Genomic DNA, 20,269 nt, shown 5'->3' with positions numbered 1-20,269 from the left:
GGGCTTATGATTAGCCTTCTTTTTTTTCATTTGTTGTGGATGGCGTGCTTTGTGGTGTTTCTGGATTGACGCTCTCAACAGAAAAAATCGTACATATATGGTTGCTGTGCTAGCTCAGCTTGGTATCTTTTTTACGGAACAGATTAAGGATGCCAAAATGGCCTGGAGCAGCTCAATCATATGATTAGGAGGATCACGAGCTTATATGCAGGTACAATTATTACTTGCCCCATCCACACGCAAAGCCATCCGGGCCACATAAAGTGATGAGAAAACGAAAAAAAAAGAGGTGACCATGCAGAAGCAGAATTTCCGAAGGGTTTGGGGAAAGAAAAGTAATTCCTTGGAGCCTCTGGATCGAAGGATTGATATTCACTCTCTTCGGCAGCTCCAGCAGGCTCTAGCCCAATAGTGTTTTTTTTTTCTCACCTAGTTTCAACATCAGCTTTCAGCCACCAACTAACTAACAGTATTTTTCTCTCACACCACTCCAGCCACTAGCTTCAATCCAGCGAACAGTTTCAGCTGCAATGGGTATGAAACCGCTACAGGACGGACGGCAGTTTCGTCTAAACGCCTCGTGCACGGCGGCCGCCTCGTCTTCCAGCGTCTCTCCCCCTCTCTCCCTGTACTTGACTGTTCGGCCGACGAACTAACCACGTCGGTCGCCACCGGCCCAGACAAATGACTGTTTGGTAAGGACCACGGGGGCGATTCCAATCCCAAATCGCGAGCATGTGCCACGGATCGTGCGGGGCAGTTGTTGACTACAAGACTCTTTGCAGTTTATTTTTCAGTTTATTTATATAGTGGTTTAGCTCCCCATCATTAATATATGGCCCACTTATCTATCTCACAAATTTTCTTAGTTTTTATGTCAAAGCTGACTGTAAGCTTATAGTCCAGTCATTTTTTCTCCTCTTCGTTCTCCTCCATCTCATCATTCAGTATGCTAATACTTGCTCTCAGTGTGTTCCATGCCGCTCCGGCTACTCGATTGAGTTTTACAAGAATAAACTTCTTTCTTATCTTATAAAACTCACTTCTCTTCTCGTCATTGCAACAAAGTATAAGTATTGTTCTAATGTCAAAGCTGACAACCCTATTTCTCTCTCTTTCCTACTTTTTTTTTCACCTCAGCTTTGAGTTTGCTATTTATAATACATTTGCTATTACTTGGATCCACCTCTGCTTTGGAGCTCGTGCCGAGTTTGCTTGCATGAAACCAAGTTATTCTCTCTCTTCTCCTTTCTCTCTTCCATGTCAGAAAAATGATAATTAGCTCGACTAAATCTTCATCGTACTTGCTCTAGCGTAGCAGTTCAATCAGCAGCCCCGCGCGCCCGGCACGTGCTAACGACCACTCTGGCCTCTCGCTTGGCGGGTGGGGGAAGGACGGACGGATGGGAGCACGTGCTAAGCATCCTGCAGGATTTATTGGCGTGGTCTCAGTTGCTGGCCGATCATTTTCTCATGTCGCCCCGTATCCCCCGGCTCGTGTCCCTCCACACGTCAAGAGCAATTTCAAAAGACTTTTTATATCCATCTTAATCGTTAGAAATAGAAATAGAAATTTTGATGAAAAAATATACTCCAATAGCTTTTCTAAGTGGTCATCTATTTCGGATTTCTCGATAGCAAACGACAAATAGCAAAAATTGCTCTCTAGAATGTAAACAAGATATAGAAAAATTATTGGAGAGTAAAGATATGTGTTGAAAACGATTTTTATGTAATGACTCTCCAAATAATGATTTAGAGAGTGAAATTTAGAAAAAACTCTTAGAGATGCTCTAAAGCTTGCGTAACCATAAAACCAGCCCGAGATGAGTTTCATGGTGATGAAACACTCCTCACATCCCATAAAACCTCATCCTTCTCTCTTCTTGCTATGTCAGCAAAATTGATAATATTTAATGGTGCTGTTTGGTTTCTTTCTACAAGTTCTAGAAAAAACTTTAATCATTAATTAAAGGTGTCAAATAAAAGTAGCTTATAAAACCAACTCCAGAACTCATGCGCTAGAAACTCTAACGAATCTAATGAAGCTTTTGAACGCATAATTAGATAATGATTACTGTAGCATCAGTGTAGCTAATTATTAATTAATTAGCATCATTAGATTCGTCGCAAAAAATTACACACATCCGTAAAGAGATTTTGCAAATAGACTTCATTTAGTACTTCATGTATGTAATATTCTATTCTTGAGTTTTTTTAGAAACACAGTACAGACCCAGACACTCACAAATACGCACGCACACTCATCACTATAAATACACGCACGCAACCCTACCCCTATGAGCACCTCCGAAAGATTGAGCCGGCAAATCCTCGAGATTGACGAAGTCACCACAGGTGCTCCGTTGTCGACGGGAATGTCGCCTACCACTGAAAGCACAAACGCTGTTAAATTCTAGAAAATTCGCTCCCACGGAGAGTCGAATCCAGTACCTCATGTGCTACTAAGGCTCTTATAATTACTAGGCTACAAGTCCTTTCGACTTGTGTATTCTAGAATCTCTGGACTAAACCAAATAAGATATGTGATGAAATCTCCATTAAGACTGACATGATCCATCCACTGATGTCGTTTTAAACCCAGCCCGAGGCCTGTTTCCTCGAATTCAATTCATCCTTAAATACGGGTCCAATTCCCCATCTTGGGCGTATTTTTTATTTTAGCATTTTTTTAAGTTTTCCTTTTATATTTGGACTCCTTGTCCAAAGGGTCCTTGAAATGGATGGCTACCATCCGTGCGGAGCAGTGCCGTGATCTCTAACGCCGCGAATACTTACCACAGGGGCATAATAGAATTTGAGGTGGCAACGTAACATGAATTTCATATTTATATTACAAGTACGAATCTATCTTGTACTTAAATTTTTTTCTGAAAGTATTATAACATTTAAAATTTAAAAGTGACCTTTTTATTTAACATAAATCTCCTATTTATTTGAACTCCTAATGGAAAGTCCGAATTACACCCTCAAATTATTGTGAAAGTTCGATTTTCAACCTTCAAATATAAAACCGGATAACATAGGCCATTTAATTGTAAAAAATGAGCAAATTTGGCTTTGGGATGGTTTTCAAATTGGTTTTATACTCTTAAAAACTAAAGAAATTCTAATTAGATCTAAAAAAATCAAAACTAATTCATTTTAAATCAGAAAAATTTGAAACTAGTATCAAATTGTTTCTAAAAAATGTAACCTATTATTATTGCTCTATTTGAATCTTTGTTATTTAAAAATAATAGACATAACTATAAGCAATCAAATATTATGAAAATAAAAAATATATATGAAAAAACTGAAAAGTATCATGCCAATATATAGGTTATATTTTTAGAAAAAATTTTGATACCCATTTCGTATTTTTATATTTAAAATAAATTACTTATGAATTTTTTAATTTAAAATTGAATATTTTAATTCTCATAAAATCAAAAACCACCTTCAAAACCACCTAAGAGGCCAAATTTGCCCGATTTCAATAGTTTGGATGGCCTTTGTTATACGATTTCGTAGTTGAAGTCAGACTTTTGTGATAGTTTGAGAGTGTAAACCGGATTTTTCTCTAAAAAAATACCTTAGAAGTAGCTATCTCTTATTATATTACAAAGTAAGAATCTATCTTAAAACTCAGAATTCGAAGAGTGACTTTTTTTGAGATGAATTGTGAAACAAAATTGACTCTCTACTTCTCTATCACGTGCAGGAGTGGAGCCAGAACTTGTGCTGGGCGTGCTACAACGTGGGTCCAGTCCCGTTCATCATATCCCCTGTAAATCAATTTAATATTTAGATACAGCAGAGTAGTAATATTTAATCGAAGTTTAGTCAACTCAATGCTTATTTACTACTCCCTCGGTTTCAAATTGTAGGTTGTTAGACTTTTTTTACTCCAAATTTGACCACTCGTCTTATTCAAAAAATTGTGCAAAATATCACTTCTTTTGTTGTGAGTTGCTTTATTAATACAAAATCTTCAAGAATAATTTAAATTTAGCAATGTTTGCACAAAATTTTTAAAAATTAGATGAGTGGTCAAACTTAGAATTAAAAAAGTCAAATAAATTACAATTTGGAACAGAGGCAGTACTTTACTAGCTAAGATTGGAGAAACTTTCTACCTCCGCTACCGGTTACGTGAGCGAGCGGACGCGAGGGGCCAAACATGCGTGAGCTTATACGTTCGTGGCCAATGGGTTACCTTTTCAGATAGCTCCAAAGTCACCTGCTAGAATCTTCTAAAGTCCAATGCTCGATTCAAAAAACCCCCGAAGAATCCCTTAAAATACATTCATGGACGCGGATGCATCCAATGATCCAACGGAGACATCACATATTCACATGCACGATTCACGTAGGACGGGGCGGCACCGGGGCCGGGCCACGCGAGTCACGCACGGCCAATGAGAGCCTTTCCGTTACAGAGAAAAGACTAGGATAATCAAACACCAGTCTAACTCCAAGCAAACACGCAACGCTAGTTAGATCAATCTCAATAGAAGTTTTATAAAAACTATAAGCATTAAATTTTATGCTATATTAGAAAATTTGTTGACATAGCAAAGTCACTATAAGGAGAGAGGAGAAAGAGTTTCATAAAATGAGAGATGAGTTTCATTACCACGATATTCTGACTTGGTTACCAAATTTTTAATTTTGTTAAGTGTACGTATAGTAACACAGTGTATATATTTAATAAATAAATAAATAAATAAATAAATATAGATAGATATGCGGACCAAAGTGTGCAATGCGTATGCGCAATGATGAGTAGACGAATGGATTTCCATGGTGGCGAAGCGACTACTATGAAAACGTTACCTCTTCCTCGTAGTTTACTCGAATCCATTCAGCATTTCAGTCGCCGCTTCTCCAGGGGCTTTATTTCTCTTATCCGCCCCCAGTATTTTCTATTTTCTTCAGAAGCTTCCTGCCTTCCCATCACGCCTTGCACCTTCCAGTGATGCCTGCTACTTTATATAGGCAGGCAGGCAGGCAGAGAGAGAGATGAACTGAACTGCGTTCTGATGTTGTTAGCAGTTTTTTTTTCGCGACCTTGCCTGAGCACGTTTTTCATTAAGAAGAAAGTAGGTACAGACACAATCTTGACGTGGCCAAGCAGAGATTGACCAACACAAGAGCACAAAGGACTAAAAATAGAGAAACACTGAAAAAACGCACACACAAAAAGGAAACACAACGACAACACAAACAACAGCAAAGCAGCACGGAGAAGATAAAGAGCTCAACCCACAACCCTAGCCACAGACCTACAACTGAACCTGCTAGCAAAAGCAACAACGTCCAGGGGCAAGGTCGACGACCTAGCAAAGGTGGCCAAGCATCCACTGAACAACCAACCACGGCGGCAAAGCATCCGCCCGAAACAAACTTCGAACAACGCGACGACAGCGGCAAAGCATCCGCCAGACCGGAACGGCAGCAAAGCATCCGCCAGTGAAGAGAAGCCGACGAACAAACGCGACCCGGACGATGCAGATGGAATGACGCGAAGGCAGGCGCAGAAGCAGAAGCTCTCCGAGGAGAGTGGATGACCGCCACCAGCAAAGCTTCCAAGACAATACCTCCAAGAAGGAAACGACGCTCGGCGCCGATGTTGTCCGATCGACATGGTCTAGGTTTTCACCCGGAACGCTCGCTGGAGAGGGAGGAAAAGGGCAGCAAAATGACGCCTTCAAGAAGGTAAACGGCACCCCAAGGTGTCGTCGTCATCGTCCGCAAGCGGATCCAAGGCTTTCGCCACTGTCCCTTTCCAACCCAGAGCCGACGGCAGACACGACGAGCGGCGGCACGGCCACGACCCCGGGCCACACCATGGGCCAGCAGTGGCAACCACGGCCACGTCCATCGAGAGCGACGAGGACACGTCCCCACACTCATGCGAAGCACCAAGAGGCGGCCGCAGCCCCCCCGGCCACCAGGGCACGGGAGCCAGGCGGCGACGACGGACCCCGGCAGCCCAACAGAGAGCAACGCTCCCACTGGCGCCCGCCGAGGATGACCTGGACGCAAGGGCCACGGTGGCGGTGGAGGGCCCCGCAAGGCCAAGCACCGGAGGATAAGGCGGCGCGCAGCGCCTTGCCCCGCCACTACAGGCGCCGCACCCACCACGCGCAGCCCCGCCGAAGCCGCAGCACCGCCGCCGGCGGGCGCCAGTGCGGCCGCGGCCCCCGTGCCGCCGAGCAGGCACGGCACCGGCGCAACCGCCGCGCGGCAGCCATCCGCTGCCGCCGCGCCCCGGGTACATCTTGGTGCGGTGGCACCTCCACCGACGATAAGAGGGCTCCCCCGGCAAGGGGAACGCAGATCCGGGGCCGGGGAGGGCGGATCCGGCGAGCCGCCGCCGGAAACCGGTGGAAAACAGCAAGACGGCGACCAAGGGTTGGGGCGAGCGGCATGGGAGTGAGCGGGAGGGAGAGGGAGAGGAGGGGAGCGCGACGCGGGGCCGGCTTTAGCCCCGCCGCTGGCCGCCGCCGCCGCCGGAGCTGAGGAGGTGGGGGTCGGAGTGGTGTGCGGCGTCGCCCCCCGAGCCGCCAGGGAGGGCGACGCGGGGGTCTGGGGTGCCGCAAATATCCAACGAGGAGGAAGCTATGTTTGTTAGTGTGACAAAACCGCCAAGTTAAACGGCTTAATTAAGCATAATGGCCATCATTTGAATGCATCAGGCGCATTAGTTTAATTAAGTGTAACCTGACAGTCTGTTTCCAACCCACAAGCCGATCGAAACACACCATAAGTCTCGCGCGACGACGAGCGCAGACGGTACCACATGATATAATTTTTCAAAAATAGATAATAGCATAAATATTTACAAAACAACTTTAAATTTAGAATTTACATAAAACGAATGACTGCAGCGGAAGAGAATATGACCTAAGAGAAGGAAATTTGATTGAGAACCAATAAAATAAAATGATAACTATGGAGACGTGAGGACGTCACATCGAGCCCACTGATGCGAATTCTGGTTAACTTCTATACCTGAAACAGGGTAAAAAACAAACCCTGAGTATACTAATACTCAGCAAGACTTACCTGACTTCTGGGTATACTTAGCCCACATATCTAGACATGCAAGGCATTTGGCTGGTGGTTTATTTTGCAGAAAAAGCATCGTAAAGGTGGATCCTTATTTTCAATATTTTAGCTCCATATTCTATATAGATTAACTATAATCTAATATTTGCCTAAACCAACTAGAGCACACATGGTAGAGAAAATATACTATAATTCAAGGGTTAATTTAATCCATGCCATTACAACTTTCACCAGTTGGAGATACACCATTACAATTCGTCATATTGGAAATCGGCCATTACAATTCTTCTTCAGTTTGAAATATGCCATTTTATACGTATCCAACAGCTTCGGGCCCACGTGCAGACGTATTTGTACGTATCCAAATACCCTGTCTATTTCTCTGCTGTCTCTTACATACGGGCCCCATGTGTCATCCTTCTCCTCCTACTTCCCCAACCTCGTCACCGGTCGCGGTCGTCGCCGGAGCTGCCTCTCTCCCCAACAGCTCCTTCGCCGGAGCTCGTCCGGGCGCCGCCGCTCCTCCGGCCAGAGCTCGTCTCGGCGCCGCCGCTCCCTCCGACTCAAGCTCCTCCTCGCATCGCTGCTAGCTCCGGCCGGAGCTCCGCCGCCGCCGCCGCTCTCCAGCCAGAGCACACGCGCGTCCCCGCCGGCGCCGCCGAGCTCGAGCGCAGGCGCGGGTTCCCGCCAGCGCCGCGGATTTCGAGCGCGGGCGCATCCCAGCCGGCACCGCGGAGCTCGAGCATGGGTGTCGGCCCGGCGAGGGGTCCAGCCCTCGATGGCCTCGCCGACGGAGAGCCAGGCGAGCCAGTTGGCGGCGACCTGCTCGCCGCGCGCCTTGTTGGTGAAGTTCCAGCCGAGGCGGACCTCCGCGTGCGCCGCTGCGGCCGCAGCTGAGCGCGACGACGGCGACCGCCGCTCCCTCTTGACCTGCGCGGGCTTCTCGGGCGCCTACTGTTGCTCATGGCGGGGCGGCCGTGCACGCAGCCCATGGCGCGAGGCGCCGGTCACCGGCGCCGGCGCATGGGCCGAGCCGAGCGTGAGGAGGTCCGTCGGCGCGGGTGGGCGGCGAGGCGACGGACGGGCGAGTAAGAGATAGGAGAGAGAACGTATTTGGATACGTACAAATACGTCTGTACGTGGGCCCGAAGCCATTTGATGTGTACAAAATGGCATATTTCAAGTGGAAGAAAAATTATAATGGCATGCTTCCAATATGATGAATTGTAATGGCAGATCTCCAACTCACGAAAATTGTAATGGCATAGATCCAAATAACCCATAATTCAATGTAACCATCATCATAAATGTATAATCCATATTCTATATTGTATCACTACGATGCGGTGCTGTGATAAAGGTGCTCATATCCGAGAGCGACTGACGGCGAATCGATCCGTTTCAACCTTGCAAGGTGAACCTAACCAACACGGCACGTATTAGCCCCGTCGGACCATACGGACCAACCATTCCCCTCCCCGCCTCGAACTACAGAACCGCCCCACCTACATATAGTCAGCCGGGCTCAACGAGAGACCACCAAAAGTAAACATATGCATCCCAATTCTCCGCGACTACCCGACTCGCCCTAAGGGGTGGTGATGAAGTTCTGTACTTTACTTTCGAAGCAAGGCAGTACTCGGCTTACCGGTTTCGACTACCTCCTACTCCCGGTATGCGGCTAGTACAATTCAAACTCGATCACAGGGCCAGACAACGAACGGTCCTTAATCGACACAGACGGGGCTAGCCTTTCCCCGCCCGGTCTACATTTTCTTTTCCTTCTCCAACCTATTCCAACATTCCATATACTCAAAATAACGAGATATCCTATATCTCACGAGTGACCAGAAATCACTCGACTTCTACCGAGATCTTATTAAGCATAGCATTTCTATCATCCTATACATACTAGTATAACTACAGGGAACCTAGGGATCATGCAACTAGAGTTCCAAATAATTCCTAAACCTAATGCACAAGTAATAGAAACATATATAGATGTCATAAATTGAAATAATAGGATGTGCACCGGGGCTTGCCTGGGATTAACACTAAGTCAGTGTTAGTTAGATGATACTCGCTTGGCGAGCATCTTTCTTTGGTCATGCACATCGGGATCCATCCATCCATCTTCTAGATGTGTCCACCATTCACCGTCTTCTGGCTCGGCTTCAATGTCACATCCCTCACGTGGTTCATCTATCGTACCTAAATAAAATGCAGCAATGCATATGTATGAATGCACAGTTCTGAGTTGCTCAACAATATAGATGCTATTATTTTTCCTTCACGATAAAGTTGTAGTCTAACAAGTAACAAACAATCATATCACATGGCAATCGTTTATAGAGTAGTTAACTACATTTCTAACTACCCATGGCATCATGATCAACGGCACAAAAGAAGTTCACTAACTGCACAAACAAGCAGTAGTTGATTCCTATAACATGCAGGTCGTGGCTTGCTAATAATTAAATAACTCAGTACATAAACAACAACAATTTCAGTAAAAATTATTCTAAACAGAAGGTACAAAGAGAAATCTACTCTGTAAAAATCATATCATTTCATGCATCCATTTAATCCAAACAATTCATTCATTCAGACAACTCCTAGAACAAGATTCAATTATACAGGTCAGACCAGAGCAAAAAAGAAGCTGAAAATTTAACAGGAGGTCTACACAGGAATAAATTAGCTACTGTGAATTTTTCATGATTTTATCTACACAGAATTAATTCTGAAAAAATAAACAAAACAGACATCAATCTAACAAGATTCATTTTTAACTTCTGTTCTATTCATGAACTGGTGCTCAAACTTCATGGACAAGCTAAGCTATTCAAAAATAACACTCAGAAATATTTTAATGATTTAAAAACAACATAAATTATTTCTCATAATTAAAGTCTACTAAACAAGGATTAAATAAAATAAATAGGTACACAAATCTATAATTAACTAAATTTGGACAGTAGTGTTCAGTTAGTATTGTAAATACACAGAAAATTTTTCATACATATATCTAAATCAGAACATCCAGAAATAAAAGAATATATTATTCTACTAAATCTAGCCAAGACTAGGGTTTCATCTAGTTAAAAGTATTAACTGCTGCTCAACTTTTTACACAAAACTAAGCATGGCATGAAGTAGCTACCCACCAAAAATAACCCATAGATAGTGAGTAGAACTCCTAGAATAATTATAACCTATGTAATCTAATCTTTTTCCTAGATTAAAATACAGACAGAAAATAAATATGTGCATGTAATGAAAGTTGTAGATCTTGTTGCAAGTATTCCAAAACATTTGGATTTAAATTTTTCTGATTTTTCTACCAATTTCTAGGTATTTTCAAAGTTTGCTGTTTTTGAAAACAAAAGAAAAGGAAAGGAAATCTTGCATCTAGACCCCTGGACTTCTATTTCCTTCTCACCGTGGGTCCCTGGCCTGGTTGGAAAACAGAGGAGGGGCGGGTGGCCGGAATCCGGCGCTTGGGCTCGTCGGCGGCGAGGGGGAAGTTGGGGGAAAGTGTGAGGGGACTCGTGCGCACCTGTGGGTGGTGGTTTGGGGGCTCGGGGTGGTCTGTAGTGGTGGCGCCACGGCGAGCGGCGGGCCGGCGGCGAACTGAGCCGCGGCGGCGGCGCTCCGGCGAGGTGTAGAGGTGATGGCTGGGCCCGAGAGCTTCGTCGGGACGAGAGCAAACGGATTTGGGGGTCTGTGGGGGTCGGCGCTGGCTCGAGCGGCGGCTCGGCGTGGAGGTGCGGGCGGCGGCCATGGCGGCGTGGCGAGACAGCGCGGTGCGCGCGGCGACAGCGAGCGGAGGGCGAAGGCGTGCGCAAAGCGAACAAGAAGGCGAGCTCGAGAGGGTTCGGGAACGGGCGACGCGGCAGCAGGAGGTGAAGGCGCTCGGCGCGAGCGGCGTCGTGGTCAATTCGTCCACGGTGACCACGCTCGGAGAGGAGAGAGCTACACGTGTGACTTGATATTCTTGACTAAATTTGAATCTTCAAAACTTGTTTAAGACTCCTAATTGAGTGCTAATTGAGAGGTGTTACAGTTAGCAGCTCCTGAACCGGACAAATTCTAGCTTGGCTAGCTGGATCAGTTCGATCATCAGCGGCAATCTACAAGGTAAGGTTACGCTTCCAGTTTGGAAATGCTCACAATATATGCTGCTTCTTTCCTTGTCTCAAACAACCTGCTTTCGCAATAATTAATTGCTTTAGCGTTTGCCATGACAAAGTCTGCTTGTCTGCTTCGAATATGCAACCGATTGATCCAAAAGTGATATTCTTGTCCTTATTATGCCCTGAGAGGAGAGGGAGAGCTATCTTTTTCCATTATTTTGTGCCATGATCAATTCAGACATGAGAATGGAATTTAATTTTACAAATAATCCCAATATGCATGTAATAAAATGCTATGAACTTACAGCTGATTGACATTAAAGAAAAGAAAGGGGAGTGCGTGGTGAAGAGCTCCTTGTTTAGTAGTAGGAGTAGGTTTCCTTGGTCTGGATCATGGGTTGGTTAACCATACAGCTTATAATCTTATATTGGGGGAGAATTTAATAAATAGGAAAGCCAAGCTGGATCCGACGTGTCTACGGGCCATTGGTCAGTGTTCATCTCGCTACGGCCCCACTGCTTTCATAAAGGCAAGGTTTTCGTTTGTTGTCTGTCTCGCAGATGTTGAAACAGAACTGTATGGCCAATAATGCTGTGCCAACCAAACTCCTTCTACCTAAACCAGGAGGCCTGTCCCTCCTACACAATCAAGATACTATTTTTTTTGGAACATATGAGGTGCAAACCATGCAAATTTCAATCTGGGCCATCGGATCAATATCCAAAGGGAGGGACGCAGGGGGTGGGAGGGGGGATTTGCAAAAGTGTGATTATCCAATCAAACGGCAGACGGTTAATTGTAAAATTACACAATCCTCCATACCCCTTGGATGTTGATCCGGTGGCCCAAATTGAAGTTTGCTTGGTTTGCACGGAGAGGTTGATTTACACCTTATATATTCCCATTTTTTAGGGCTTACCTAATTTTGGCCATTCATGAACGAGCTGGTCATCATCAGCTGAATCTAAATAGGATGTTTTATTTCTTACCAAAGTTAGAAAAAAGAGAAAGCCATTTACCTACTTGCATTGCAATGGGAGAACTTGGACCAAGCTGTTTGTCCCTACGCGATGATACTGACATGTATATCTACATTATTGTCACAATACACTGAAATGATGCATCTTGCCTTAATCAGGGGGCCACGGCCCATATGCAGTCTCTGTCTCGTCTATTCCCATTCCCATGGCCATGACCTATAGTGAGCAAGATTCTAAATTCCAATACATCATGGCTCCAAAAAGAATACTACTCCTAAGCATCATAGCTTGATTTAAAAAGCTGCACTTTAAAACTGTTTTTGCTCATTCTGTGGGAGCATCTTTTTTTAATTTGGGCAAATTATCTGCTGCACGGGTCTAGCAGCGACAGCGATGTCTCGTCCGGGCTGGAGCAGGGAAGCATCGTGCATCATGCATGTAAACGTGGCGTCTCAGCTAGCCACTACTACTAGTCGCAGAGCTCGCTGAGGCAAAAAAAAAAATCTCTTCTCAATTTCCACGTGGCGCGGGATCCGCTGCGGTGGAGTGGGGCGGTGGGCCCAGCTTCCCTGCGACGCTGCTGCTGCACCATGCTTCCGCTTCGCTGCTAGGGCCGTGTTTGGGCACCATGCTTCCGCTTCGCTGCTAGGGCCGTGTTTGGTTTTCACGTAGCACTAGTAGCACAACTACTGTAGCTCATTTTGACTACTAATTAGGTGTATTAAATTAAGTTAGTTTACAAAACCAACTCTATAGCCTTGTGCTACTTCATGAGACGAATCTAATAAGGCCTATGACTGTATGATCAGGCGATGTTTACTGTAGCTCTACTGTAGCTAATCGTGGACTAATTATGATCATTAGATTCGTCGCGAAAGTTATGTCCATCTATGAAAATTTTTTACAAATAAATTTTATTTAGTACTTCATGCATACAAGATTCTTTTTCGTGTACTACTCTAAACCAAACAGGGCATAGGTCCGCCGGAGGGTGGGGCCCGTCCTTCATGGCCCCGCACCTACCCGTCCAGTTCTCCGAATCTGCTGCTAGCTTTGAGCAAGTGAGCGTTGCAGTCTCTGCTTTAATGGAATGTTAAATGAGATTAGGACTCGCTCTGTTTTGTTTGCTTTTCCAAGATTATGCCTGCCGGCAATCTTTTAACACAGCAATAAATACACAAGTGCAGTCATTAGAGTGTTTTCTTCAAAAAAAAAAGAAAATCATCAGAGTGCCGATTTTCAGCTCCACACACTACTATTCGCGGTGACGTGTTGACCCAACAATCTTCTCACTTTTTTTTTTCCCTTCCAGTTGGAATAGATAACGCGATCCTAATCATGTTCAACTTTATCATCCGAATTTTCCTTTAGGCTCCGCGTGGAGATTGCGCAAGCGGAGACCGGGACGGCAAGGTAGGAACACGAGCAGGAGCATCTCTTCTCCGGAGCAGAGCAGCCGGCTCAATCACTCAATGGACGGCGGCTCCCCGCGGCCGCCCCGCCGCCCGGAGCGGGAGGGGAGCTACAACTGCGACATCGAGAGCATGGACGGCTCCGTGGCCGGGGGCGGGCCGCCGTGGCGGTCGCAGAATGGCTCCGCCGAGGCCCTGCTCCGCTACGACGACGGCGGTGCCGGCGACCGCGGGAGCACGCGCGAGCCGCTGCTGCGGAAGCGCACCATGAACACCACGTCCCAGATCGCCATCGTCGGCGCCAACGTCTGCCCCATCGAGAGCTTGGATTACGAGTAGGCATTCTTCTCTGCTCTCCTTTGACCCCCACGCTTGGGCTATTTCTCTTCACTATACATTTTTTTTTTGCTTTTGTTCAGCCTTTCCTGGGGGAAAAGGAATCATTTTAATCTTCTCCTGTGTTCTTACCTTATTGCTAATCTGATTTGGTTATTGCTCTGAGAGAAAGCAACCGCAGGGCTTTGGGATATGTGGATGGCAACTCTTGGCTCCTGAGTTGTTAATCCTCGCATCTTTGCCATTCATCTCAATTGCAGTTTTAGTACTTCTTGCTGCGTAGATATCTTTGGTATGCCAATGATAACTGCGTAGATTTTACACTAGCTCTGCCCTGGGCTGCTAAAGTGCGTGCAAGTCCTTGTTTCTTTTTCCTTTTAGAAAAGAAAACAAAATAATCTTTTCAAAAAAAATAATGTGCCAATATATATCTCAGTTTTTAAATGGAAGAAGATTGGTAGGCATACATTTACTACAAAGGTTTCCAAATATATTTTTTCCCTGAAGAATACATACCCATATCCTTATTGTAGTCCACGTACTTAAAACAAAGATGTGCAGCTCTCCTGCGTATTTGAGAATTTTTTTTTTGAAAAGTAGAGAGAAAAATAAAAATTGTAGTCCACGTAGTTACCTCCTAGAGTTTTTTACTGATGACTGAATTGCAGAGGTAATTCAAATGTGTAGGCATACCCAGTACCAACTCATGTGCTGAGTGTACTTTATGGACACTTTAACCTGTTTCAGAGTTGTGGAGAACGACCTTTTCAAGCAAGATTGGCGATCAAGAAAGAAGAAGCAGATATTTCAGTACATTGTTCTCAAGTGGAGCTTGGTGCTTCTTATTGGCTTGTTAACTGGACTTGTTGGCTTCTTCAACAACCTTGCGGTTGAAAACATTGCTGGACTCAAGTTGCTGCACACGAGTCGTCTGATGCTCAAGGAGAGGTAAAGTGTTTTCTACTTCTTTCTTTAAGGACGACTTGTATTTTCTACCTTTTAGTATTACTTTGTCATAACTGCTTCAGCTCATCACTGATGTGGTGTTTGCCACGTGTTACACTTTTATTGTCATGACTCATGATGTTTGGAAATTTTACCAAATTCTTGAAATCAACCATGAAGTTTTATTGCAGCCTGTAAGTCTCTAACAATTACTAGCAGTAGAAATTCTTCTGTGACAACTGAGGAGCATACAGAGTTGCTAGTATTAGTAATAAATACATGTTATATCGTTTTAAGCATTCGGAGTACTTTGAAGTAATTAATAATAACGTTCTGCTTCCAGTGCAGATATTTCAAAGCATTTTTTGTGTATGGAGGTTGCAATTTAGTCTTGGCGGCATCTGCAGCAGCAATCTGTGCTTATGTTGCACCTGCTGCTGCTGGATCCGGTATTCCTGAAGTTAAAGCATATCTTAACGGGGTTGATGCTTATTCTATATTGGCTCCTAGTACACTCTTTGTTAAGGTAACTTCTGACTTAGAACCATATATATAATCAATTTTTTTACCTTTTTTTATTTTCTTTTAGTATTCTGTACACTATGCCATCTTTTTGGTTAGCTTCTGGAACAGGGTCATGGGATTAGTAAGCTCAACTGAATTCTTTTGTTCTTATCATATCATGGTCTAAAACTTAGGGACTAGTCTTGAAAACAAGTTTAATATGAACAAAACTTAATGCTTATTTACTTGTAAGAGGCAAGAGGAAAATATTGCTTATCATTTTGAATTACAAATTTCCATCAGCTGCGATAATGAAAAGTAGATTCACTTGTGAATCATACATCTAGTGCTATTTTACTGATTTCTATTTTTATTAAAAAAGAACTGCAATAAAATACCAGATTGGTTGCGATTATTCATTCTTAAGATCTTTATGCTGATAGTTAACCTATTACCTTCTAAAGAGTGTCCATTATGAAAATTATGTAGAAGATATTCTGTTAGAAAAATTTATATACTTGATATGATTGTTTGTACATACTAAATGTGGGAAAGCATGATTGACTTGGCAAACATTCCACATTTAAAAGGACAACACATTGTGCCAATACCAACTTGGGTACTAGGTTGCTGTAGAAACGTCTAACTCTGAAATATTCAAACTCAATATTCTACTGTTTGCAGATATTTGGTTCAATACTTGGAGTTTCAGCTGGATTTGTACTAGGAAAGGAAGGCCCTATGGTACACACAGGAGCATGTATTGCCAACTTGCTTGGTCAGGGAGGATCACGCAAGTATCATCTTACATGCAACTGGCTAAGATACTTTAAGAACGACAGGGATAGGAGAGACTTAATTACATGTGGATCTGCAGCTGGAGTGGCAGCTGCCTTCCGTGCACCTGTTGGCGGTGTTCTGTTTGCTCTTGAAGAAGCAGCATCATGGTAGCACTCTTCCTTGAAAGTTAGCAATTTAGCATTTGTTCTTTCAGGCTAAGTATTTTCCCTATTCAACACTTTGCAAGTTTGGATATGTACAATATCACCGATGCGCTATCTAGGCGCTTTCAATAGCTATCCTGTGATGAAAGATGGTAACTAGTGTTTTTATACGTCATTTTACAGGTGGCGAAGTGCACTTTTGTGGAGAACATTCTTTACAACTGCTGTCGTTGCTGTGGTATTGAGGGGACTGATTGAATTCTGTCGCAGTGGAAAATGTGGTCTCTTTGGGCAAGGTGGATTGATCATGTTTGATCTCAGTTCAACTATTGCAACCTACAGTACTCCAGATCTGATTGCAATCATAGTCCTTGGTATAATTGGTGGCATCTTTGGAGGCCTTTTCAACTTTCTCTTGGACAAGATCCTGCGAGTTTATAGTATCATCAATGAGTAAGTACTCGATTGTAATCAACACATTTCCCTAACTCTTCAGTTTAGTCAGCTTATTTTAAGATGTGATAGCATCTGCATTATTTTGTCTGCCCACAGGAGAGGTGCTCCATTCAAGATCCTTCTCACCATAACAATATCAATAGTCACATCAATGTGTTCCTATGGTCTTCCTTGGCTTGCTGCATGCACTCCATGCCCAGCTGATGCTGTGGAGCAGTGTCCAACTATCAGCCGTTCTGGAAATTACAAAAACTTCCAATGCCCACAAGGATATTACAATGATCTTGCATCACTCTTCTTCAACACCAATGATGATGCCATCCGCAATCTTTTCAGCAACGGCACCGCGAATGAGTTCCGAATGTCCAGTCTTTTCATTTTCTTCACTGCTATTTACTGCCTTGGACTTGTGACTTATGGGGTTGCTGTCCCCTCTGGCCTCTTTATCCCTGTTATTCTTGCTGGAGCCACTTATGGGCGCATAGTGGGAACACTTCTTGGATCTATATCCGATCTTGATCCTGGCCTTTTTGCCCTTCTTGGTGCCGCATCTTTTCTTGGTGGAACAATGAGAATGACTGTTTCAGTTTGTGTGATCCTTCTAGAGCTCACCAATGATCTTCCCATGCTCCCTTTGGTCATGCTTGTACTTCTCATATCCAAGACCATAGCAGATAACTTCAACAAGGGAGTTTATGATCAGATAGTGGTGATGAAAGGTTTTCCATACATGGAGGCTCATGCTGAACCATACATGAGACATTTGGTCGCTGGTGATGTGGTTTCTGGCCCACTAATCACCTTTTCAGGTGTTGAGAAGGTGGGGAACATTGTTCATGCGTTGAGGATAACAGGCCACAATGGGTTTCCTGTGGTTGATGAGCCGCCTATAACGGAAACCCCAGAGCTGGTTGGGCTTGTGACTAGGTCTCATCTATTGGTTTTACTGAACAGCAAGAATTTCATGAAGGGCCAGGTGAAAACTAGTGGTAGCTTTGTTCTGCGAAGATTTGGTGCCTTTGACTTTGCAAAACCAGGGTCAGGGAAAGGTTTGAAAATTGAGGACCTGGATTTCACTGATGAGGAAATGGACATGTATGTGGATCTCCATCCAATTACAAACACCTCACCTTATACGGTAGTTGAGACAATGTCACTGGCGAAAGCTGCAATCCTTTTCCGGGAACTCGGGTTGAGGCACCTCTTGGTTGTGCCCAAGACACCAGACGTAAGAGCTCGTTTCCTTAGTCAGACATGGAGCACATATGCATGAAAATTAATAGCAACAACTTAGACACAATAATGGATGATTCAAGTGCTTAATCATTCCAAGTTCTTTATGTGCATAATTAACCGTTTTAGTAATTTGCACGCTTGTATGGATTTTAGGCGCTCATTACCTCATTTCATGTCAGGCTAAAAAAAAAATTTCAGGTTATCTGCGACCCACTGGGTTATGCCCTTATAGTTATGACCATAATTAATTTTCTTATTTCCCTTCTTTAGTTTGAGAATTTTCCCGGTCTGATAATTAGTATTTCCCTTTTTGTCCAATGCAGAGGCCTCCAATAGTTGGAATTCTGACAAGGCATGATTTCATGCCTGAACACATTCACAGTCTGTTTCCAAATCTCAACCCTCACAAGTACCATTCAGCGTCTATGGCAGGTTGATCATGAAGATTTTTGCAAATTTTCACCTGTGTAAATTATTTGGGTGCTGGTTGTATGTAAATTACAAAGGTGTATCTGGTGTTCAATTGGAGAGAGCTCATCTTCTTTACATGGTATGATTTGAGTGGATTTTGTAGCATATGCTCTTCTGCAATAAAAATGTGGCAGTTATTTGGTTGGAGACTGCCCGCTGTAAGAAAAGCTCTGCAAATTGTAGAGCGAACATTCCAAAGTATGAAATGTAAGGTGAAGCATGTTTGAGAATTGAGACTCTTGAAGGTTTATTTAGTGAACTTGGGCCTAAACACTATGCCACTGGCACTTGTAATGCAGATTTATTCTTTCTAGTTGTAAGATCTACTTCGCTTTCGATTCTTAACATTTCTGCTTTGATCTGTTACTGTACCCGCCTGTCAAAATTGTTTGAACATGCTAATTTTGGTTCGTGCACAACTGGGGCATGGGCTAATTTTTTTTTTCTGAATGAAATGGAGATAAGGATGTCTCTGATTCCTGTTTACAACTCTACATGGGGTCACCCCTGTTCCTTCTTTCCTGAACACGGAGACTACTTGTATGCTGATTTAACAGAGAATACCCCTTTTGGATCATAGTGCCTAGCTGGCCAATCTACAGATTCATCATCAGTTGCTATCATAAGAATTACCTCAGCATCCTTGGGCTAGAATACAACAGGGATTAATTGTTCATCCCAGGTAGGATCCCTCCAACAGAAAATTCCCAAACCAAAATGATGAACCTTCAAACCCCTCAGAAACATGTCATGACTCCCTTAGGTTTTCTCGAGCTTCGTCTTAGAATCCAAGGATCGGACCATATATTCACATTAGAACTAGACCCAATCCTCCAGATGATACCTTCCTTCAGTAGATTTATTCCATAAATCATACTCCTCCAAGTGTATGAAATCCCATCCCGAGCCTTACATTGAAGAAGACTCTGAGTTTGGAAAATATCTTGCCTTAAGAACATGTGCACACAAAGTATTTGGTACTGTTAGGAGATGCCATGCTTGACGGGCTAGCATTGCCAAGTTGAACTGACAAAGATCTCAAAACCACAGGCTCCCTTTTTTTCTTTGATGGTGTAAGCTTCTCCCAACTGAGCCAATGGATCTTATTAGCACTGTCTTGTTGGCTCCACTAGTACCACCCAATCGTGGAACTCATATCATCATAGAAACTTTTGGTCAGATTAAAACAAAACATTGCATAGGTTGGTATCGCTTGGACGCTTGGGCCACTGCCTTGACAAGAATTTCTTTACCAGCTTTAGAAAGCAATTTCTCTTGCCAGCCTTGAATCCTTATATCTGACGGGTCTAGGGACCCTGGGTCCCCAGCGGGGCCACTTAATGAACACCAGCCAAGTCGAGACAGCTCCCGGGCGGAGCGCTCTGCTCTTATGGGCCGCAAACCCACTTGGGCCCGTAAGAGCCGACCGACCGGCCGGTCGAAGGAGCAAGGCTCACGGTCCAGAGTTAGGGGTCGGTCGTTCAGCAGGTCCACACCGAACCCCGGCTGAGGGTTCAGACTGGATTCTGGATTCAACCATCCATGTGGCCTTATCCCCGACCAAGAGGATAAAAGATCATTCGTACATAACATGCTGGCAGGACCTGTGTGGATGAGCGCGGTGGATAAGGACGGACGTCACGGTCAAAACTGCAGTACGGGTCAACCACGATCAAAAACTTTTCACTTCGAGCTTCTTGCATTATTGATAGAGCCACTATCATTTGCCATCTTATGTTGTCTGCAGTATTAGGACTGAACATTATGTATG

General features: G+C 44.1%; 1 protein-coding gene across 2 annotated transcripts; it reads left to right on the top strand.

Moving 5' to 3' along the window:
* Positions 1–11,201: 11,201 nt before the first annotated feature.
* Positions 11,202–18,864, top strand: LOC120704913 (chloride channel protein CLC-c-like). 2 transcript variants are annotated; one of them, XM_039989461.1, is made up of 8 exons: positions 11,202–11,217; positions 13,566–13,941; positions 14,690–14,890; positions 15,236–15,413; positions 16,076–16,338; positions 16,519–16,788; positions 16,888–18,019; positions 18,351–18,864. In XM_039989461.1, exons 2-8 carry the CDS (start codon positions 13,667–13,669, stop codon positions 18,462–18,464), a joined length of 2,433 nt encoding a protein of 810 aa, XP_039845395.1. In that variant the 5' UTR covers positions 11,202–11,217; positions 13,566–13,666; the 3' UTR covers positions 18,465–18,864. The 2 variants fall into 2 exon arrangements, with proteins under 2 accessions (XP_039845395.1, XP_039845388.1); XM_039989454.1 differs by lacking the exon at positions 11,202–11,217 and adding an exon at positions 13,259–13,458.
* The last annotated feature ends 1,405 nt before the right edge of the window (positions 18,865–20,269 follow it).

This window comes from Panicum virgatum, chromosome 1K (assembly GCF_016808335.1).
Source record: "Panicum virgatum strain AP13 chromosome 1K, P.virgatum_v5, whole genome shotgun sequence".
Taxonomy (NCBI): domain Eukaryota; kingdom Viridiplantae; phylum Streptophyta; class Magnoliopsida; order Poales; family Poaceae; genus Panicum; species Panicum virgatum.
Note: the sequence above shows the minus strand (reverse complement) of the source record. Positions and strands in the feature narration are given on the sequence as shown.